Below are 23,748 nucleotides of genomic sequence, written 5' to 3'. Positions count from 1 at the left end.
ATTTGAGCGTTTGGTGCCAGCGCTCTATAGCGCACCTTGGCTTTCTGGGTGATAAGAACTTGATGTCTGGTGGCGGATAGAGAGATTCCGCAACACATGTCAGCAGCTTGGACATGAAATTGCTTATATGATCAGTTTGAATTTCCTTTGGAAGACCAAACGTCGTAAAGAATTTGATGAGAGCTTTGGTCACAGTTTTCGAGGTAATATTCCGTAATGGAACTGCTTCAGGGTAGCGAGTAGCACAGCACATTGGTCAAAAGACATTGGTTTCCAGATTTTGTTTTGGGTAACGGGCCCACACATTCATTCAACAATGACCCTGTCAAACGGTTCCCCCACTACAGGAATTGGACGAAGAGGAGGCGGGGAATGGTTTGGGTTTACCCATGATCTACATTTACATTTACATGTATTCATTTAGCAGACGCTTTTATCCAAAACATGAAGCACATATTGTGAACAACCAAAATAAGTGCCAAAGGAAAAACCACAAGAGCATGTAGTTAAACAAGTTACAATTAAACAACATGAATCGCTATAAGTGCAAGTGTACCTGTAGAAAAGCAAGCACTAACCAACAAGAGCCGCAAGACTCTAAGCAAGAGTCATTGTGATCCTTGAGGAAACTAACATGGGGTCCAGCAAACCATTCCTTCCTAAACCATGTACCGTTGTACTCCCGGAACAAGTGCGTCTTGAGCCTTTTCTTGAAGGTGGGGAGACAGTCAGTGTCTCTGATGGAGGTGGGGAGTTGGTTCCACCACTGGGGGGCCAGACAGGAGAAGAGCTTGTGAATGATCTGACACACAGACAGGTTTTGCAGAAGTCTACAACATCCAATTTCAACCCAGGCCAGAAAAAGTGTTGAAGTATTCGGTCGTATGTTTTCGAGATCTCCAATGTAGTATATGGGGCTGCGTTATGTTCTGACAGCCAATCACGTTGGACTAGAAAGTTCGGGTGGACTGTTGTAGCTTTCATACAGGTGGTAATCAGTTGCTACTGTACTCTATTAGTAAAGCTAATGATTTGCCTCTAAGCCATTGTGTATTCATTTCATGCGGCACGGAACACGATACCTAAGTGGCCAGACCATGCCGGATCATGAGCCACAGACAGGACTTGCTGTGTATACGAAGTGGGAAGCACCACCTGTGACCCAATGCTCCATTCACTGTCTATGTCACAGGCTTTCCATTTACGCATTAGCACACCGTTGTCCATATAGTACGCTCTCTTACTGGTTTTTGCTTCCTCAAGGGAAACTACCGAATCAAAACATGTTGCTAAGCTACTATCCCCTTTCTGGGCCCAGTAGGGGCTAAATCCCTCAGAGCGTCGTGGACGTCGTCGCTAGGGGTAGTCTTCGCATGGACGGACAGCGATGACAGGTCGATCTTCGCATGGACGGACGGACGGCAATGATGTTAAGAGGGCCGTCCCTGATTAGCATGGACGTCCGTCGCTAGGGGGAGCCCAGAGCATGGACGGATGGCGATGGCACCTGAATGGTTGAGAGGGCCGTCCATGTTTAGCAGGACGAACGGACGAGGATGTTGAGCTAAATGAGAGCCAGCGAAGGCTACCATAGAATGTACGTGACTAAACTTCTTGAGTCATCCAAGGTTGCTGTACATTCTAAGGTAGCCTTCGCCGGCTCTCATTTAGCTCAACATCCTCGTCCGTTCGTCGCCGTCCGTCCATGCTCTGGACCCCCCCTAGCGATGGACGTCCATGCTGATCAGGGACGACCCTCTCAACATCTCTGTCATCACTGTCCGTCCATGCGAAGATCAACCTGCCATCGCCGTCCGTCCATGCGAAGACTCCCCCTAGCGACGACGTCCATATGGACGTCCACAACGCTCTGAGGGATTTTGTCAGGAATATTAATCTATCAAGCATTGCACAGTCAGTCGGTGAACACGTTAAGAAGGCCGGACGCAAGGAGACAAAACATCACACGCCATTGTGCTACAAAGTTGTCTGCTAGCATGTTGTGCTAGCTACCTATTTAAAAAGACCCGCTCTTGACAGTCATGGGTTAAAACAAAGGCATGCAAATTTCCCATGGCTCTTCTTTCATTGGTTCCCTTGCATAGACCTGGCGCGCGTGTTCGTGCGTGTTTACGTGTGTGCGTGTTTACGACATCAACCCTGATTGAAACACAACAACAGGATCTCCTAATGTCATAAAAGCTCCTTCACATAGGTGTCAAACAAAGTTCTCCAGACCTTGCGTCTCCACCTATAGTCCCCTTCTTCCTAGTCCTCAACCCCTAGATAAGGGTCTTGTATGTTTACCCAGAGTTCAGATTTGGGGGTAGGCCTCTTTGCACCCAAGGAATACTGAACACAGAATCATTCTTATACAGGATAACAGTTACATCTTCAATTTTCCTAACAGATTTACCTCTCTCTGGGCCTCAACCACATTTGAGGTCGTAGCAGATGACAAAATATCCCCTAAGTGGGTGCTCTCTACCCTAGTAGCCTTTGTAGGTGCCTCGCTCTCCCTGGGCACCTTAGCGCACTCAAAGAATCACTTAGACTGGGGGATGTAACAGTTGGTGATAGCTTTGCTTTGCCAGGCTGGATTGCATTTTTTACTCAACCATAGGTGCATGCAAAACTGTCCAGGGGTATCATCTAATGCTGTTCATTATATAAATATATTTTGATTATAAAAAGCCTCGGTTGAAGATAGTCAAAACCTAGGCAAGGTCACATTACACAGGAAGTACAAAAATGTATTTTTGTAAAATATTCTTTAAACATTTACACATACTTGAAAATTATATTGTAAAGTTAGCCATTATATTGACATTAATGAACATTTGGGGGGTCGGAATTTTGCATATTTACCTTTTGTAAAATAAAAAAGCATTATAAAATGTGTGTTCTAATGAACATATCTGTTGTAGTCAATACAATGTTTAAATTAATATGTTAATGTGTGTTAGCCAAATTGTATGTACTTCTAGTATGGTGTAGAATAGATCCCTTAAAGCACAAGTCACAAACAAATGGAGGATATGCTTCAATTCTGAATAACAATGGGTGCTGTTATTTTGACAGAATTACAATCATATCTGAGGGTCTATGCATAGACATAGACTGTCCCCATAAGCTGTCTAGTCCCCCCAAAATGTATAGCACAGTCATTCTTCCATGTTACTGTAAATGTGTCTGGTTTCACTACAGACAAATTGTGAGTAATTACTGCCTTCTGTGGAAACAACCACACTAGTTAATGGTTAATTGTACTTTATCTGATGCAGCCATAAACGCCCATGTCTCATTACTTGGTCAACTATTTTAGGGAAGTAAATGTTTCCACAGTTATAGCAGACTGTATAATTATCTTGTCAGCTGGGTGGAAGTCAAAGGAAGCACGTTTTCTCCTCCTGAACTTCAAGTTGAGATCGTTTTCAAAAATGACTGGTTGCAATACAAACTGCATTGAAAAGCCCATATCAGAGGGTTTTGGAAAACTGGGCAACTTTGTTGGAAGGCATCACTGGTGGTTTTTTATTATTCCTCTGTTCATCTCAGCCGGTCTCGGAGGAGGATTCTACTTCCTCAAAGACAGAGAGGCAAATGGAATTGAAGAGCAGTTTACACCCGTGAATGGACCTGCTAAACACGAGAGACTCATTGTCAAAACTAACTTCCCAACTAATGACAGCGAATTCTCTCGCTTAAGATTGTATACTGAAGGGACTTTTGCCTCTCTGATTTTGAGTGACACAGTAAATGTGCTCTCAAACAACGTTTTTGAAAAGATTGTTGAAATGGACCAACTTGTTAAGGATATTAAAGTAGCAACAATTGGCTTCAATGACATTTGTGCTATGATTGCTGGAAAATGTATGACAAATTCCATTTTTGACATTGTTAAAACTACTGCTGATGCTGAGAGCACAAACATTACATACCCATTTAATGGTGATTTTTTCACTGCCTCCGAGATTGGTGGTGTGAAACTTAAACCAGGGTCAGAGCTAATTGAGAGTGCAAAAGCTATCAGGCTATTTTATTTCTTAAATGATGTGAACCAGACTGTAAATACAATGTGGCTGACAGAGTTCATCAACAACATTTCAAAGAAGGAAGCTAAGGTAATAACTAAGAAGATTGTACAAATTTAGTTCCAGTACATTCAAATAAAACAGCGCTGCTACAATGCATAACATACAATAAAAAATCTGTTATTTAGCCTTTTTGTATACCAACTTTAAACATATATAATATTTGTTTCTTTCAAATAGACTTGGAATATTGCAAGTCTGGCTATCTGATAAATTATAAGTTGGCGAGTGAATTTTTTTCCAAATTTGTTCTGAGAAGTTGTTTAAAAAAAGTGTGTGGGATGTACAACTAATCTTATCTCTCTTTGACAATTGTAGTTGTCAGTTTCTTATTTCACTTCACTATCAAGGGAAGAGGAATTTGAAAAGAGCACAGACTCCATCATCCCTTTGTTCTCAGTGACGTATACCATCGCCATTACTTTCTCTATCATGTCATGTATGAGGTATGTCTTGTCTTCATTCTACCTCGCATACACTTTAGAATCACTCTTACTTGTCTATATAATGAAAATACTATCGAAAAAAACAATGGTAAACAAATGTTGACGTTAAAAGCTTGAAGCAGTTTAGAGCTGTTATCTGCTGTACTTATTATTTACAGTATTGTTTGATGGATGAACTCTTAGCTAAAGAGAGGTGTGTTGTTTCTAGGTTGGACTGTGTGAGGAATAAGGTGTGGGTGGCCACCTTCGGCGTCCTCTCTGCAGGCTTGGCAGTGGTGTCCAGTTTTGGGTTGTTGCTCTACTGTGGGATGCCCTTCGCTACGACTGTGGCAAGTGCTCCGTTTTTGATTCTGGGTAAGTTTACAGACTGTTACAGACATTTTCAAGTTGTGACACACCAAACGATTTAAGAGAGATCCTGTGCTCTGTTACAATGCAACAATCTTAAAAGACAGGGTGTATGTAGATTACATGCTGTAATAATTTGCATACTGTATTTTCTTTTCTTTAGGAATCGGTGTTGATGATATGTTCATCATGATTTCTTGCTGGCAGAAGTCTCAAGTTAACCACAGAGTAGAGGACCGTATGGCAGAGACGTACCAAGATGCAGCAGTTTCCATCACCATCACAACACTGACCGACGCCTTGGCTTTCTATATTGGTCTCTTAACTCCCTTTGCTTCTGTGCAGTCTTTCTGTATGTATACTGGCACTGCGGTTGTATTCTGTTACTTGTACAACATCACTTTCTTTGGTGCGTTCTTAGCACTGAATGGACGCAGAGAGGAAAGCAACAGGCACTGGCTGACTTGCATGAAGGTACCAGAACCCAGCTCTGACAAGTACAACACATGTAGTGAAGGGGGCTACTATGATAAAGTCACAGGGAAGGAAGAACCAATGCCAATCAACAACTTTTTCAAGAACTATTATGGGCCATTTCTGACAAAGAAGTTGACCAAGGGGTTTGTAATGCTCCTCTATGCTGGGTATTTGGCTGCAAGCATTTATGGCTGCTTCCAAATGAAAGAGGGCATCGATCTGAAACAGTTAGCAACTGATGGCTCATATGTGGGTCGCTATTATGATGACGAGGACCAGTACTTCTCAAAATTCGGCCCGAATGTGATGGTTGTTGTGACAGACACACACTTCCGATACTGGGATGCTAATTCCCGGGACAAGCTTGATGCTTGTCTTCACAAATTTGAGGATCTAACCATTGATAATCGACCATTGGTCGCCAAAAATATGACTATATCTTGGCTAAATCATTATCTGACATATGGAAATGCAACACTTTTGAATCTTAATGACAAAAAAATCTTCATTGATAATTTAACAGATTTTTTCAATCTTTCACCTGCCACACAAGCTTTTAGACAGGATGTGAACTTTTCAGTGACTGAAGGGCATATTTATGCCTCCAGAATGTTCGTCCAGACAGTTAATATTCTGACCGCCATTGATGAAAAGGACTTGCTGAATGAGTTCAGAAACACAGCTGAAGCCTGTCCTGAGGCCTTGGTTGTCTACCACCCTGCTTTCATTTTCTTTGATCAATATGCAGTCATTGTTAGTAACACCATCCAAAACATTGTTGTGGCCACTGTTGCTATGTTGGTCATTTCTCTTCTGCTAATTCCCAGTCCCATATGTTCCCTATGGGTGACCTTTGCCATTGCCTCGGTCATAGTTGGAGTTGCTGGTTTCATGGCTTTATGGGATGTTAACCTAGACTCTGTCTCCATGATCAATCTTGTCATCTGCATCGGGTTCTCAGTGGACTTCTCTGCTCACATTTCTTATGCCTTTGTCACAAGCAAACAGCCCACAGCTGACGAGAAATTAATAGAGGCTGTTTTTATGTTGGGGTATCCTATCATTCAGGGGGCTCTGTCTACTATTTTAGGAGTAGTGGTTCTGTCTGCATCTGAGAGCTACATCTTCAGAACCTTCTTTAAAATAATGTTCCTAGTCATTTTGTTTGGGGCTTTACATGGTGTGACTTTTATACCAGTGTTTCTAACCTTCTTTGGAAAATGTAGCATTCAAATCAGTGATGAAAAGAAGGACATTGGACAGTCAGATGCATCCAAGCCACCAGTTAACATGTATGCAAATCAGATGAGCTTTAGCAAATCCAATCCTAATTTAAATGTTTCAACTCACACTACTGGTGAAAGGTTGAATTATGCATTTGATCCTGACTGTTACTAATGTAGATTATTAGTGCAACGCTTAGATCCCCTACTCTTTGAGAACACCACAATAGTTAAAGAACAGTATGTGGATCTCTTCTCTGTCTTACCATTACAGGAAAGATGTTACTCCTAGTGCAATAGTTCACTTTTATAGACCTTCCCACTTACTATATAACAATGCATTATATTTGTGCCTCTGGTTTCCATAAGAAAATGATGTTTACATTTTGAAACTTGTTAAATTGTGTTTTTTAAGAAATATGTTAATTTGGTCATTACATAATGATGACAATGATTATCATTTTTGCATATTGCACTTCTGAAAATATTTTAACAGTATTTGATCACGATTTATAATGATATAATAAAAAATGCATGCATTTAAAAACTTTGTTCACTGTTTTTCTTTAGTATTTCATTAAGGCTGATAATGTTTGTGTCATCATTAATTATTAATTTCTCTATAATCCTGGTTACATAGTGTGCAATTACAGTATTTTGAAACAGTCTTCTGTAATATTTAACTAACTAAGGATTTCATCTAAATTGGAAGATGGTGCGATCGACAAGAATTTAGTATACAATTAAGAAACAACCAAAATGTCTGTTCTACATCATAATTTAAAATTTGGAACATAAAATATATACTGTACTGTAAACAGTAGATACTTCATTGCAGCAGAACTGGTCAGATCATAGCAAACTAAGTCTATGATAATGCAATTGGTTTGATTGCTTTGGCCATCACTAAAACAAAGAACCAATAATCAAAGAAAGAAAGTAAAGATACTCAACAACAGAAAGGAAAAATCCCAGAACAATATTGCCTTTATCAGAATCACAGTCCAGAATCACAATCATTCCAAGCCAGAGTGTGTGTTTGTGTGTGTGCGTGCGTGTGTTTGTATGTGTGTGTGTGTGTGTGTGTGTGTGTGGGGGGGGGGGGGGGGGGGGGGTTGCAAACTAATAACATATAGTATCAGACACCTGAAACAACAAAATAAAGTCTGTTGAAGTTGATACAATTGGAGAATGTATAAAGTGGTGAAATCCAATGATATGGGAAACAAATTATTATAGTAAATACAAACAAGAGTTCATTCTTAAGATGAGATCATCAAAGCATTAAACTTAGAGCAATGCAATACACATTGTAAAAGGAAACAAGAAAATAAAAGTACTGTTCCAGGAAGTTAAACAAATCGATCAATGTACATGCTAACATTGGCAAAGCCAAATTTGATTTACTTTTTTTCTTCTGTTCTTTGACCATGAATAACTTTTTTCTTTGAGTCATCATATTTTATAAGTACCTAATAGACACCATTAAAGAATATACTGTCATCACACAGATTTATCTATATTGTTAGATGCTACTGAATACGTGTCTAATAAATGATGGAAAACTAAAAGGTCTCAGGGCAGTAAACACTGAGTTGTTCTAAAGACTAAATTAAATTAATTTATGGTTGAGGTTTCTCAGGAATCATCTCTAGTTAGTCCAAGAGTGCTCGTATTGCTCCCCTTGTGATGTAACATGAACGCTTCACCAGACTTATCACAATTATCACTGATAAGGTCGATTATCTTTTCTACCTTAGTCAGTGATGACTCACTTAGTGAAACAGACACATCAACAATCACAAGTCAGGTTTCCATGACGGCTGCATATGTCAATAAAGTTCCAAAGAAGTTATCAGTGCAGATACGTAGGTTGTATACCTTTATGAATACCTTTTCACTGGGTATTCAAGGGTGCTCAATATAAATCTTGTACTGGGAACATTTTATTCCCCTGTTGTTAGTTCTTTGGAATTACCAACCCTTTTGTTGTGAAACAAAACTAAACATGAGCATGGATACAGACTCAAAATGCTGAGACTGGTCCTTTACTCCAAACATCAATTATATTTATCTTAAGAGCAGAGAGAAAATACTGTACCTTCTTCCTGTCTTGAGTTAAAACCGGTGAAACATTTTATCTGTACTTTTTGTGATACATGAATCATTTGTTAATCATTTACAAGGCACCTGAAAGCATCTGATAGGTTTTCCAATGAAAGGTTGGACAAAGATTAAAAAGGTTTAAAAAGAGAATGCTGTCAGTACCAACCCAGGATTCACTGCAAACAAGGTAGGACTAAAGTATACAGTTGAATTGGTTATTTACTGTATTAAATCTTGGTCAAACTTCAATGTCTGAAACTTAGAGCAAGTCCTGTGATTGACTGTTATTTTATTTAGATGACATATTTTGATGCATATTGGTAAAACACTGTCTGTGCGTTGATCCTCAGCAGCATTTCACTGTGAGGTGAATATGGGGGACACGGAAGATGAAATCGCTGTCATTGGAATGGGATGCAATTTTCCAGGAGGTACACATTTATTTTTGCTTTACGTGCTATTATGTATCAGAGACTTGTACATTATTGGGTGTGCTCAAGCCTTCGGCGAGAGCACAACCTTTGTTCTCTCACATATATATTTATTTATTTATTATTTATTTTCGCCCCCCTAAGGATCAGTCAATATTTGGACTACATACACAACGGCGGTGTCAAAAGGTTCGTCTTGGTAGCGATTGCGTTGTTTGTATTTTTATTTACGTTCAGTTGCATGGTTTAAGTAGAAATTGCGTTTTTGTGGTGAAAAGTGAAGCTAATGGTGGCTAATTTGCTAGCCACAGTCACTGACGTTACTAACGTCACTACGTCACTAAAACACGCGTGACTACCTGTAGCAGAACATTCGTTTCACATCTCTTAACTTGGGGGATAGCTAGGCTAACTATAGCTTTACTGCAAGGCAGCTGCAGGAACGCCACAAGCAAAGAGGCCAGGGTGATAACTATTTACTCATTTTACTTTGTGATGTGAAACACAATTATGAAATGTAATGTACAATATTAGCTGATATTATTAAGGAAGTAGGCCCACATCTACTTTTGGAAACGGTAGTCTACTATTTCACTGAAGCATTAGCATCATGACATTAGCCTCTGTTGCCCAGGCAACACATACTACAGTGGTCTATGATGCATCTGTTTTCAATCTTTAAAATAAACATTCCTCACAAATACATTTTCGTTGTAGGATTTATTATGACATTACATTACAAGTAAACGATTTGTGGGTGAAATTATCATTACCTGTGGTTTCAAACCAGTGTTGCTCACTGCAATTCTGTAGCCTACGCGAGACACTACAAAAACATCTACACAGCTGTAGGAAGTCAAACGGTGAAAATAATTAATTTCAGCCTAAACCGTACAACGGAACGTTAAATCGAATTCAACCAACGCAATCGCTACCAAGACGAACACAGCAGTAGTCTAGTATGGTACTGTAGTAGTAGAATTTACCTGGGCAGCTTCTCCACACAGGGCTGTATCGCATTTTGCGTTGTTACTGACAATGATCGCTACCAGTGAGCTTTTTATGAATGAGCGATTTTCCACTAAATAAATGTCAAGCTTATTTACGTTTTTGGGGGCATATTTTCAGTTAGCAGATGGTACTGTTTGAATCGCGATTCTATCTTCTGCCGGTAAAGTCGTAGAATAATCTTCAAAGGGGGTTCTTTATTAATGAATGAATGCAATATGAGTAGGCTAAATGCCTGAAAATATCACGAGAAGGGACAACTTAAAAGGACGTTTAAGTCATAGAGATTAGGTCCATTTTAACACTGGTCTGCCAAATGTATTCGTTTTGATTCAGCCTGTCAGCTGCCTCTTGCAGGGGAAATGAGAAGACATCATATTTCATTCTACACTTCACTCGTATTTTGAGTTGTAAATGAGCAGCAACAAAAAGATGCTTTTAAATCTATGTAATCTTTATAAATAATAAGTAGGCCCGATGCATTTTTATATAAAATATACAGACCCCTGTGCAACCGACGCAAGCAAGCACACCCTACAATTTCCCCAGAAATTGTATCCTCTCTAGTTATATTTGTCATATACAATATATTCCGATGACATAGTTATTTACTAAATGTTGAGTTTTTGCTTTTGACAGGAGAGGGGCTTCAACATTTCTGGAATGTGCTGTTGGAGGGGAGGAACTGTGCTGGGCCAATTCCAAACGAAAGATTTGACATGTCCGAATGGTATGACCCAGACGACAACAAAACAGGAACATCCCGCACGCAAAAGGCTGCTCTCATTGACGGGTATGTTCTATCTTATCTTGTCCCTTGAAGGATATAAAATATTTGAATATTCATTTACATGCTGAGTAAAATATTTTGTTAACAGACTAGCACATCAACTGTCTTATTTTACACCTCAAATGAATTGATTTGGGGATCTAGAAATACTTTAGTATACTCCACATATTGTGTTAATTATTAACAGTCAAAAGCACACATTTCACATGCATTCTAAATTCTGACATGAATTAAACATATTCGGTATACATATTTTGTTTTTTTTACTATTCCCAGGTTTAATGAATTTGATCACAAATTCTTCAGTATGACAGAAACTGAAGTGGAAAAAATGGACCCTCAGCACAAACTCCTTCTTGAGTGTACATATAGAACTTTAGAGAATGCTGGACTGCCAATGGAAAAGGCAAGTGGGACCAGAACAGGAGTATATATGGGTAAGTGATAATTAGTTACCAGCTTTAACAAGGATTCATTTAAAATTTATATTTTGTAAGGCCACACCTCATATGCTGCTTGTGTCTGCATTACTTTGAAGGGCTCATGAACCGAGATTATGAGAGTTGTGCTGCACAGACAAGCCCAAATGATATCAACCACTACACAGGCACTGGCATGGCGATGAGCATTGCAGCCAATCGAGTCTCCTACATGTTCAATTTCACTGGACCCTCACTGTCCATTGACTGTGCCTGTTCATCTTCTCTGGTTGCTATTCATTTAGGATGTCAAGCATTAAAACAAGGTAGGTCTTAAAGTACATATTATATCCAGTGTACGTAGCCTAGGGAAATTCAACAATAACCTTGGATTGATAAATCAAGACAAGTCAAAGTTGTAACAGGCCTTCTATTTGCTTCCTCTTATCAGGTGACTGTGAGATGGCTCTGTGCGGGGGCGTCAGCTGTATTCTGGAGCCCAGATTCTTTGTTGCTCTCAGCAAAGCAAAGATGATCTCACCTGAAGGCACCAGCAAACCTTTCTCCAGCAGAGCAGATGGCTACGGCAGGGGTGAAGGCTGTGGGATTGTGTTGTTAAAGCCATTGAAACAAGTAACGTATTTTCTATGTAAAATCAGTCATCAAAGAAGCAAAATATCCTTATTTAAACTTGAGCCACATTAAATGAACAAATTGTTAAAAGTGATATCGCACATTAACTGTATTATACAGGCTCTCAAGGACGGCAATGAAATATGGGGCATCATCAGCAAAACTGCTGTCAACCAAGATGGCCGCTCGGTCACTCCAATCACCAAGCCGTCCATGGTCCAACAGGAGGCGCTGCTGCGCACAATCTACTCTGTGTCTGACCTGTCCAATGTCCAGTACATCGAGGCACATGGGACTGGAACCCCAGTTGGGGACCCTATAGAGGCAGGGAGCATCTCCAAAGTCATCGCCACAGCCAGACCTCCTGGCTCAGACACACTCCGCATCGGCTCTGTGAAAGGCAACATCGGCCACACAGAATCTGCAGCCGGCGCCGCAGGGCTGATCAAGGTACTTTTGATGATGAAGAATGAAACCATAGTACCTTCTGTCTTCTACTCTGAGGACAATGCCAGTATAGATGTCAAAGCCCTGAATTTGATAGTTCCAACCAAACCAGAAAAGTGGTCAGATGCTGTTATGGTTGCAGGAATAAATAACTTTGGTTTTGGTGGAACAAATGCACATGCTATTGTCAAACAATACAAGCAGACTCGTACTCCGAAACAGAGCGGTAGGAAATCTCACAAGTGCTTTGTCCTATCCGCAAGTTCCATCAAGTCGATTGCTATGATGATGGAAGACACAATTCAGCAGATAGATGCAAACAGCAAATTTGACTTGGAAAGTCTCGTCTACACATCTGCGTGTAGGAGAAGCCACTTGAAACACAGGTACAGGAGGGCTTTCATGACCTCCACTCTGGCTGATCTGAAAAATCAACTGAAATCGACGCTGAATAAAAACATTGCCCTCTCAAATTCAGATCCAAGGTTAGTGTTTGTATTTTGTGGAAATGGTGTGACCTACCAGGGCATGTGCAAACAGCTTCTGAGAGAGGAACCTGTGTTCAGAGAGAAGGTCAGGGAAGTTGAGGGCCTTTTCCAGAGGTTCAATAACATGGCGATCTTAGAAAGATTGGAGGTTGAGTCTGAGGCTGATGACTTTTCAAAACCAGAGGTTGTCCAGCCTCTGCTCTTCGCCGTTCAGGTTGGCATCGCCAGTCTCCTGAAGCACTGGGGCGTCCAACCTGATGCTGTTCTTGGGCACTCTGTTGGAGAGGTTGCTGCCGCCCACTGTTCTGGCCTCTTGTCTCTTGAGGATGCTGTGAAGGTGATTTATCACCGCAGCATCTTACAGGGTATGGTCACAGGTGGAAAAATGCTTGTGATTAGCAACATGGCAGTGTCGGAAATCTTGAAGATGCTTCCAGATTACTCTGGAAAGATTTGCATGGCTGCGTACAACAGCCCACAGTCTTGCACCCTTTCCGGTGATGCAGATGCTATTAAGAGTCTCCACCAGAAGTTAAGCATGTCGGACAAGAGTAAAACTCTGTTCCTCCATATCCTGGACGTTCCGGCCGCTTACCACAGCCATATGATGGACCCCATCCTAACCCAAATAGAGGACAGGGTTGGCTCTTTGAAGGTGAATGAGACAGAGACAAAGTTGTTCTCAACAGTGACAGGGAAGGAGGTGGAACAAGCAGACTTCACGACAGGGAAGTACTGGGCCAGGAACATCCGAGAACCTGTTGCTTTTGAGCAGGCGGTGAGGTCAGCAGCCGACCAAAAGAAGAATGTGGTCTTTGTAGAGATAGGCCCCCGAAGGGCTTTACAGAGGAACATTATGGAGACTCTCGGAAAGGACATCACAGTCATCTCTTCTGTGCAACCAGATAAAGATCATGAGACAATGCTTTCTGTCGTCTCCAAACTGTTTGAGCTTGGAGTCAGTGTCGATTGGGACCAGTTCTACAAGGGGTGTGAGACTTTACCAACACCTTTCCCAAGGTATAGGTTTGATAGCAAAAAGGGAGAGTTCATCAATGGAAAAATGCAGAAAGGGACGTCCAGTAATCATAAAGCGCTAAGCCAGACCAGTGACGGCAATGGCTTCACCTGTGATCTGTCGTCACCATCTTTATCTTACCTCCTGGAACATAAGCACAATGGTGTCCCTCTCTTGCCAGGCGCCTTCTATGCTGATCTGGGTTTAACTGTTGCCCTGGAAAGTGTCAAACCAAAGGTTCCACTTAATACACTGCAACTCAGCATTGACTTTCTGAGCCCGTTCATTCTCACACAGAATGCACCCGAGATTCAAGTGCATGTCGAGCCTGATGAAGGTACAACACATTTCAAAATGCAGTCTTCTACTGCAACCTATGCATCGGGCACTGTTGTGTGCAAGCGAGAGAGACTGATTGAGGAGCAGAACATTTCCTTGAGCTCCATCTACAAGAGATGCAAGCTACTAATTCCTCCTGAGAAGCTTTACTCTGACCTGAACACGGCTGGATTTCAGTATGGTAATGTTTTCCAAAACAAGGGGGATATACACTATGGGGAAGAATTTGGGGAGGCTATTTCAGTTGTCACTGTTTCTGAGGAGTTGCTGCCTCAATTGCATGACTATTGCATTCATCCCGTAGTGTTAGACTACCTGATGCAACTTTTTCCTATTACTGTTTCCAATGCATTTGATGGAAGGCCAGGGTTCCCAGCCAGAATTGGAAGCTTAACTGTAAATGAACACCTGCAAGATGAGATGATCATCTATCTGAGAGCCACTAAAGTGGAGGATCATCAGTTTGAGGTGTGTGGCTGCTTCGCTGACAAAGAGGGCAAGGTGTTGGTTGAGCTTCGGCATGTGTTGATCAAGTACATTGGGAGCCGCGCTACTGGACTTAAGGAGTACTTCTACCACAATGAATTCCGTGTCGTCTCTGAAGACATTGCATCCTCTCGTGGTCGCAAAGCCTTGGTTTTCTCTGACCAGTTAGGAATATCGAGGTCTTTGCAACAGCACTTGAGTTCCAAATCTAGATACATCCCCTTTACACATGCTAAGGATATCCTGAGCCATGGATTTGCCACACTCTTGGCCAACCTCAAGATTACAGACATAAAGAAGAACTTTGAGGAGGTTTTGTTTGTGTGGGGTGACGAGGACCTCACAGCTCATACATCTGAGAGTGTTCTGGATAACATGGTGAACTGCTGTGAGACGTTCCGACAGGTCATCCTGGAACTTAGAGACACACGTTTCACAAATTCCATCAGAGCAATAACCTATCGCTCAGCAGAAACCACAGTTGACCACATCAGCTCAGGCTTTGCCCTGTCTGGCATGATTAGGTCATGTGCTGCAGAGATGGCTGAGCTGTCGTTTCAGTGGATTGACATCAACTCCATGTCCACTGACGACATCCAAGCTCTGTCACACATTTTAAGATCGTATCCATGCAGTAAGTACGCTGAGTTGGTGGTGAAAAACGGGTTGGTTTTCAAACCAACAATTGTTCACACTCCCTTTGAAAAAACAGAGAGCTCAAACTCCGAAGGGAAAGTCTGCTCAACAACTGAGCCCTGCACATTTCAGACCACTGAGCCATACAAAATGACTACCTTGTCTGCCATTCCCTCTGACTTGGAGAATCAGTACATTCACGATAAGACTGTTGAGATTCAGCTCAACAAGATGTGCGTTCATTCCTCTGATTACTTCCCCGTCAGCATCTCTGACCTGAACTTTGGCCAGACACTCTACTGGAGCAAACATGATGCTCAGACACACAATGTTCTGGCTCTAGACTTCAATGGTACTGTCACTGCTGTAGGGAAGGGTGTACGCAAACTGAAAGTGGGAGATCAAGTTGTCTCTTGTTATCCAGTTGTGGCATCCACAAAGATGACAGTTCCTGAAGAGGCTTGCTACAAGACAAAGACATTTCCATTTCTAAAAGAGACACCATGTGTTTCTTACTTTGTGTTGGCATGGGAGATCATGAACAGAGCATTGCCCAAAGTAAAAGAACAAAAGAAAACTTTGGGAATCGTGACTTCTATTCGTGACTCAGCTCTACTGAAGGTCCTGTCTCTTACAGCAAGCAAATCTGGATGGGGTATTCTTATAGGAGGACAGTCCAATGGTGTTTTTGTGGGTGTTGATACAATAGATGCATTTGTCCTCCTACCTCCATTTGATGAGTCTTTGGTTGCAAAAGCTGTCAATTTTCCTGGAGTGACGCACGTTGTCATTGTTGGTGAATCCCACACCAAGAGCTTGCTCACACACACAGTATTCATAAGTGAAAAGGACAGCGTTCGCACACAGAACATCCTGATGACTAGCATCTTACAGAAGGGGTCACTCAGAGCACAGATGCCACATGTCTATCATTGGCTCAAGTCTTTGCACTTAGACAGGAGAGCATTTGTTCTCGACAGCTTCACTTTTCAGAGACAGACGTCCGGAAGCATTGAGTTCCTTCCTTTGGACGATCAAGATTCCTACTTCAACTTAAGGATGGTTCCTGTGGTGTCGCTGGCCAAAGAGGGCTCCAGAGGCGCACTTTCCAATATTCCCTTGCAACAGAAACCCACCCTGCTTTTCCAAAAAAGAGCGGTGTACATTGTTACAGGTGGTCTCACTGGGCTGGGCTTTGAAACAGTCAGGTTCATTTCCCAGAAAGGGGGAGGGAATGTTGTCATTTTCTCCAGACGTAATCCCTCACCAGACATGCAGGTGGAAATAAACAATGTGGAGAAAGAGACGGGTTCCTGCATCGTTTGCATCAAGTGTGATGTTTCTGTCTCTGAGGATGTGCACAACGCAATTGGTCAGATTGGCCCGGAATTCCCGTCCCGTCCAATCAGAGGGGTTTTCCACAGTGCCGTTGTCCTGCATGATGGGTTGATTGAAACCCTTGACAAATCTCTCTATGAGAAAGTAATGAAGCCTAAAGTGAATGGGGCTCTTAATCTGCACCATGCAACAAAACACTGCAAATTAGATTACTTTGTGTGCTACTCCTCCATTTCTGCCTTTATTGGTAATCCCGCCCAAACTAACTACTGTGCAGCAAACACGTTCCTGGACACATTCTGTCAGTATAGACGGAACATTGGACTTGCTGGGCAGTCCATCAACTGGGGGGCTTTGAACCTTGGTCTTCTGCTGAACAAAGACCATTTGCAAAGGTTCCTTGAAGCTAAGGGGATGATGTTGATGGATGTGGCTGAGATACGTGAAGGTTTGGAGCAAGCCTTACTGCTAAACAAACCCCAACAGGCATTGTGTAGGTTTCACTACAAAAACATTATCAACAATGTTCTCTCTCAAAACGCTGCACTGAAGGTCCGTCTGATTGATGTAGTGGAGGAAACACTCCGCAAAACTCAACTGTCTCACTCACGAGGAGATACAACTGTCTCCTTATCTTCTCCTGCTGAATATATCAAATCTCTCCTCAGTGAAACAGTGGGTGTTGACAAGAACGAGCTACAGGAAGAGTCCACCCTCTATGCCTTGGGCATTGACTCAATGCTTGCTATGACTCTGCAAAATCGCATATTTCAAGAGAGGGGTGTGAACTTGCCCCTGGTTAAAATCTTAAACCCAGATGCTTCACTGTCTACATTGATAGCAGTTCTGGGGGAAGGCACAGAGGCTGACAAGGACGAGTATACTGATGAGGAAGCAGTCCTCGATGCAACAAGGCTGTAGGCCTCTCTGATGCATATTTTCAACATGAAAGCATAATCATATTACATGGGAAATAGCATTAGTTCATTGCAGGAGACAATCAAGAAATATATATTTTTCTTGGCACGGTTATAATCATAAACTGAAACTGATATCAAAAAGGAAACGAAAAAGGAATTTGTGAACTGAGATTTTACTAAAAAGGAAAATGATGAAAAAACATAATGCAATGCAAAGATGCAAAACCAACTACAATTGGCTACAAATCTGAATTAACCTATCATGAACACTTATTTTTTGTCAAACTGAAACAAATTAATCCTAAAACTAAACTTAAAAATATTGTTACTTGGTAGAGATCATATTATCAAGAGCATGTCACTGGATGTGCAAAATGCATCCCAGCAGGATTTTGATGATATTCAGGCATCATAACATTTGAAGCCAAAGGTATACTGTCAATTGTGTACAACAAGGATTTTCTAAATCATCATATTATTATTGTATGTGATTACTAATTTAATGCAACTGTTATTATGTATTCTGTAATGTTGTGAATTCCAAAGTTTATTACATTATCGTACACATTTACAATGCAATGCACATGCTTTATTGTTTGAAAATGTTTTCAATACGCAGATGAACATTGGTGTATAGCCTACAGTAGATCATAGTCGCATTCCTTTAAACTAGTCACTATGAAATCAATGAAAATAAAGGACCTTCAAAACGTTGATGTTGTGTTTAACTTGTGTCAAGAATTGACTTAGGTGTAGCCTACCCAGGAGCTTCATTATGTAATTAAAGGCCGATCTTTGTTTGCATACAATTTCCAATAAAAGTTAATGTGTACACTGTTGAAGCAGATCTCCCCGGGCTGTGTACAAATGGTGTGGGAGGGCTGGGAATGCATTGCAAAATTGTTGAAGATAATGAAGATGGCCTCCGATCTTCATTTTACTGTCATAATTGGATCACATACTTTGTTGCTATGAATGTGCTGCCGTGCTCATTAATGGTCGCATTGATGATTTTGTCAGTCCCAACCCTGTGTTCTTTCCTCGTCATAAGCGTTGACTTGAGAAAGAGGAAAACACATCGACGATGCCCAACCGTGAGTAGGCCTAAATCAATTATAACTGGGAGAAAAACAGGTCAACAGAAAGAAAAAAAGCCGGAGCAAGAACAATCTTTGCTAAGTTTTGTTGGTGGCCATGATGTTGTGGCCCTCCTCCCCATGGGGTTTGGGAAAAGTTTGATTTTCCAGCTACGGCAGCTAGCTCCGTTACAGTAGTGGTGAAGGACTTGGCTAAGGCGAATGCTAGCGATTGGTTATGGCACATCAGAGTGGCTCTGGGCAGATCCAATAGTTTTAAACTTCATCAGAGTACCCGCATTTAAGGAAGTTAACGCTTGACAATGGATCGATCTCTGTACAAATGAAATGTACGAGGGTCTGGTTAGGACCAGGCTATGTATGTTGGTCCCAACATAAAAAATGAGTGGGTATGTTGATGCCAACCAATAGCATGGAAGCATAGATTGTCCAAACGTGTACAGATGTAAAAAAATGGCCGTCTGTATACGGTCGTTTTTAACGTCTGTACACAAACGTTAAATTACACGTTTTGGCCCTAACGGCCTGCCATACTGCCCAAGTGTCAATATTTGACGCGTTGGGAGGAGACTGGGTTGGTGGAAATATATGTGGTGTTAGGAAATAAAAGTCTCAAAAAATAAATACATTTTGAAATAAATAAGCGCAGCTAGTTCAGGCAGGGCAATCGGGCTGCCATTTATCAGAGACGTAAGGCGTCTTACTCCACCTTCCTTTCCTCTGCCCACTACCACACCCATGTTAGCAGCACATATCCATTGGACCACGTCCGATAAGTCGTCTTTAAAAGAAGCCCGGATACGCACAGACATGCACACACTCAGCCCATTTGTTGTATGATCAGTGCTGCTGCCACCCTCCACCATCCCCTTCTCCCCCATGCTGTCTGTATGTTCTATCCACCAGGGGGATTATATCTCTATTGCTCCCTGCCTCATATGTCATGTATGTATGTGTTGCATCGAGGAGGCAGGGAGTGCTTCCCTTAGATCATTAGATCCACTCCGCCAAAGTCAAATCTACATGTCCATGTCATGTAACAATAAATGATCAAATCTAATACGTGATTGTGTTGACTGAAGTACATTTATTTATTGATGTAGGTTAATGGATTCAGCTATATAATTATATGATGCTATATTTACATATTTATTGACATATTTGTTTTATTTCAGGGTTTATTTCATAGCCATATTTATTTATTTTACGTATTTATCTATGTATTTACCTATTTATTTATTTATTTAATTTGGACTAACACGGTGTTCCATATTTCAGGGTTTATTTCATAGCCATATTTATTTATTTACGTATTTATCTATTTATTTACCTATCTATTTAATTTGGACTAACACGGCGTTCCATACTTCTGATGCAGTGAATAGTGCACGCAGCGATCACATGCTTAATTGGGAAGATGGCTCATGTGCTTCCGGAGGCTGCAGAGAACACATAGGCACGGAGGAACACGCTCTTCGAAAAGGACAAGAAGATATACTGAAAATAGACTCTAACAACTCCTAAATGTTTGGATAATGTTTGGAGAATTGCTTCAATTCTGAATAAAGATGGGTGCTGTTATTTCGACAGAATTACAATCAGATCTGAGGGTCTAGTCAAGAGGTTACGCGTGGGCCCCTGGAAATACATATAGATCTGGGAATTATCTTGCTTAAGAATGTATACTGAAGGGACTTTTGCGTCTCTGATTTTGAGTGACACGGTACATGTGCTCTCAAACAGGGGTTCGGGTCAGATGGCTGAGCGGTTAGGTAATCAGGCTATTAATCAGAAGGTTGCCGGTTTGATTACTGGCTGTGCAAAATTACATTGTGTCCTTGGGCAAGGCACTTCACCTTACTTGCCTTGGGGGAATGTCCCTGTACTTACTGTAAGTCGCTCTGGATAAGAGCGTCTGAGAAAAGACTAAATGTAAATTTAATCAACGTTTTTGCAAAGATTGTTGAAATGGACCAACTTGTTAAGAATATTAAAGTAGCAACAATTTGCTTCAATGACATTTGTGCTAAGATTGCTAGAGAATGTATGACAAATTGACATCGTTAAAACTCTGATGCTGAGAGCACAAACATTACATACCCATTTAATGGTGGTATTTTCACTGCCTCCGAGATTGGTGGTGTGAAACTTAAACCAGGGTCAGAGCTAATTGAGAGTGCAAAAGCTATCAGGCTTTTTAATTTCTTAAATGATGTGAACCAAACTGTAAATACAATGTGGCTGACAAAGTTAATCAACAACATTTCTATCTCTAACAGAGCTGAAGCGGTAATGTAGGTGGGCAGGGGGTACTTTGATGGGAGTGATTGTCTTTTTCAACTGATACCTTAGGGCACTTTTGGCCTTGTTTGAACACACACTGGAGCCCCGTCTTGTAATGTTTCTAATATATATATTAAAGAAACTTGGGTTCATCAAAGATTTATTAACTTAGAAGCAACTACCAAACTCGGTCAACATGTGCCTCCAGTTTGGTGTGTGTCTTCTTCTAAAGAACCTGCTGCTATGTCGTCAAGATTGTAGGCCTACTGATCACAGAATAAAATAAAAAAAAGCTTGTCGTTGCTTGTCGTTGCTGTACAAGCCGTTATACTTAAATGTGTGTTCGACTTAATGAAGCTTGCGCAAGTTCAGTCAGGCAAGACCAATCCCTTCACTCGGGCTTAATCGTAGTGTACACTACTCACTCCCCCAGATAAGAACGCCCTACCTTCCCCCGTTCCCTGGTCGGGCGGTCACTGGGGTTCAGGTCGCTCCCGCTATCAATTAATGGCGTCACATGATCCGTGCCTTTAAATATGATTCTCTCCCTGTGTAGTTTTTCCATGCTATCAAGTGCGCGACCCTCCACCACCCCGTCGCCACCCGGGTCCTGTCTCAGTCTTCGGCTCGATTTTTCGTCGGCTGCCGCCACCGCCACCAGTGTCTGGACTTCGTGGGGGATTTTTCTCCGGGCGTTGGGCAGGCGCCCGTTGATCTATATAATTCACCGTGGGGTTCAAGCTCCAAACACCATAGTACATTTATTATTCTGTAATAAACATATTTCACTCATCCCAGGTCTCTCCTGATTGAACTAAAGTGACATATTACGGCCCTATTTTGCGTTTGTCAACATGGGTTGCAAAATAGAAAAACCAATGGCCACAAGGTACACGGACCCAACAGACCACTGAGATAGGACGTAATGCGCGTGGCGGCACTGGTTTTACTGCACAATGACAAATAAAATCTAATCTAAACAGACACATTAGCAATCACAAGCCACGTTTCCATGACGCTAGCTAGATAACTAAAGTTCCAAAGAAGTCATCAGTGCAGATACTTAGGTTGTATACCTTTCTCAATACCTTTTCACTGGGTGTTCAAGGGTGCTCAATATAAATCTTGCACGGGGACATTTAATTCACCTGTTGTGAGTCAGTTAGTTGGAAATACCAACCCTTTTGTTGTGAAACAAATCTAAACATGAGCATGGATACAAACTCGAAATGCTGAGACTGGTCCTTTACTCCAAACATCAATTAAATTGATCTGAAACCTCCTATTATGTTGTGGGTCAATTTGACCCATTTCCACTTTTGAGTTGTATAAAATACTAGTTAACCTCTCCTTTTCACCATGGAATTAAATGACTTTTCCTCATTTAGGGTCATGAACCAAAGTACTGCAAAATGTGGACACACTGATGTGTTGTGGAATGTCTGTGTAGAGTTTGTATACAACTCTCAGCTTCCAATGTAATACAAATGGTTCCACGGCCTACAGGATTTGCTGTCACTCGAGTCCATGACATACAATCAGCTTTTGAGCTCTTTTTACCCCTAACAATAGAATTCCACATGAATTCTCGGGTGATTCGCTTTGATAACCGTGATACCAGACCGGGTCAACGTGAAAGAAACAAACTAGCTGTAATCAGAGATGTATGGGATAAATGGGTGGAAATTCTACTGTTACTGTACAATCCCGGTCCTCATGTTACAGTTGATGAACGCCTTGTTCCATTCAGAGGACGCTATCCCTTCCGACAGTATATGCCAAACAAGGCTGCAAAATATGGCATCAAAATAGTGGCCACATCAAGCTATGCATGGAATATGCAAGTTTACACTGGGAAGCCACCCAGTGGAGTGCCTGAGAGAAATCAGGGGATGCGGGTGGTGCTGGACATGAGTGAAGGGCTGCAAGGTCATAACATCACTTTTGACAACTTCTTCACATCCTACCCCCTTGGTGTTGAACTACAGAAGAGAAAGCTGACCATGGTTGGAACAATCAGAAAAAACAAACCCGAACTTCCCAGTGAGCTTCTGAAAATTCCGGGCAGAACTGTGCATTCCTCTAAATTTGCTTTCTCTAAAAATGCAACTGTCGTTTCATACTGCCCAAAGAAGAACAACAATGTTCTTGTAATGTAAGGCATAAAGACGCATCGCTGAGCGCAAGAGAGGACATCAAGCCACAAATCATACTGGACTGCAATTCCACCAAAGGAGGAGTTGACAATTTGGATAAAATCACAGCAACATATAGTTGTCAGTGCATGACTGCCCGCTGGCCTTTGGTGATTTTCTACAACATTGTGGATTTGTCTGCTTACAATGCCTATGGACTGAAATCAACCAGCAATAGAATGGTGGCAAATTGTACCAACGCCGGCTTTTCCTACCGGAGCACGACAAAGCTCTCATCACTCCCAAGATCCAGAGGAGAGCCCGGCCTCCTCGATCGACAGCAGCTGCATCTGCCGTCCAGAAAATTCAAGCTGGACCATCAAGACATGCCTCCAATCAACCAGCAAAGGATCCAGTGGATATAGGCAGTGGCAAGAAACGGAAAAGATGCCAGCTCTGCCCCCCTCGACAAGACAGTAAAACAAGCACAACATCTGCAGAAAGCACACACACATTGTGTTCAACATGTGGAGAGAAAGACTTAAGGGATAATGTTGACCAATAGGGGAAAAAAAGCTTACTTGGG

General features: G+C 41.6%; 2 protein-coding genes across 2 annotated transcripts; both read left to right on the top strand.

Annotated features, from left to right (window-relative positions):
• The first annotated feature begins 3,440 nt into the window (after positions 1 to 3,440).
• On the top strand, positions 3,441 to 6,934 carry LOC136957933 (patched domain-containing protein 3-like). The gene is made up of 4 exons (XM_067252153.1): positions 3,441 to 4,124; positions 4,413 to 4,540; positions 4,749 to 4,894; positions 5,052 to 6,934. Exons 1-4 carry the CDS (start codon positions 3,441 to 3,443, stop codon positions 6,761 to 6,763), a joined length of 2,670 nt encoding a protein of 889 aa, XP_067108254.1. The 3' UTR covers positions 6,764 to 6,934.
• Positions 6,935 to 9,067: 2,133 nt separating this feature from the next.
• On the top strand, positions 9,068 to 17,881 carry LOC136957471 (phthioceranic/hydroxyphthioceranic acid synthase-like). Its single transcript, XM_067251422.1, has 6 exons — positions 9,068 to 9,125; positions 10,773 to 10,926; positions 11,200 to 11,360; positions 11,462 to 11,668; positions 11,794 to 11,975; positions 12,096 to 17,881. The coding sequence occupies exons 1-6, from the start codon at positions 9,068 to 9,070 to the stop codon at positions 17,646 to 17,648; spliced, it is 6,315 nt and encodes a 2,104-aa protein (XP_067107523.1). The 3' UTR covers positions 17,649 to 17,881.
• Positions 17,882 to 23,748: the final 5,867 nt, after the last annotated feature.

This window comes from Osmerus mordax, chromosome 15 (genome assembly GCF_038355195.1).
Source record: "Osmerus mordax isolate fOsmMor3 chromosome 15, fOsmMor3.pri, whole genome shotgun sequence".
Classification (NCBI taxonomy): Eukaryota; Metazoa; Chordata; class Actinopteri; order Osmeriformes; family Osmeridae; genus Osmerus; species Osmerus mordax.
Note: the sequence above shows the minus strand (reverse complement) of the source record. Positions and strands in the feature narration are given on the sequence as shown.

What these genes read in the sequence shown, in the direction of transcription:
- LOC136957933 (XM_067252153.1), top strand. Translation starts at nt 3,441, where the DNA reads ATGACTGGTTGCAATACAAACTGCATTGAAAAGCCCATATCAGAGGGT. An exon ending in TTTCAAAGAAGGAAGCTAAG is followed by an intron (nt 4,125 to 4,412) that starts GTAATAACTAAG and finishes TGACAATTGTAG; the next exon opens with TTGTCAGTTTCTTATTTCAC. An exon ending in TGCTCCGTTTTTGATTCTGG is followed by an intron (nt 4,895 to 5,051) that starts GTAAGTTTACAG and finishes TCTTTTCTTTAG; the next exon opens with GAATCGGTGTTGATGATATG.
- LOC136957471 (XM_067251422.1), top strand. Translation starts at nt 9,068, where the DNA reads ATGGGGGACACGGAAGATGAAATCGCTGTCATTGGAATGGGATGCAAT. An exon ending in GGGATGCAATTTTCCAGGAG is followed by an intron (nt 9,126 to 10,772) that starts GTACACATTTAT and finishes TGCTTTTGACAG; the next exon opens with GAGAGGGGCTTCAACATTTC. An exon ending in AAGGCTGCTCTCATTGACGG is followed by an intron (nt 10,927 to 11,199) that starts GTATGTTCTATC and finishes TACTATTCCCAG; the next exon opens with GTTTAATGAATTTGATCACA.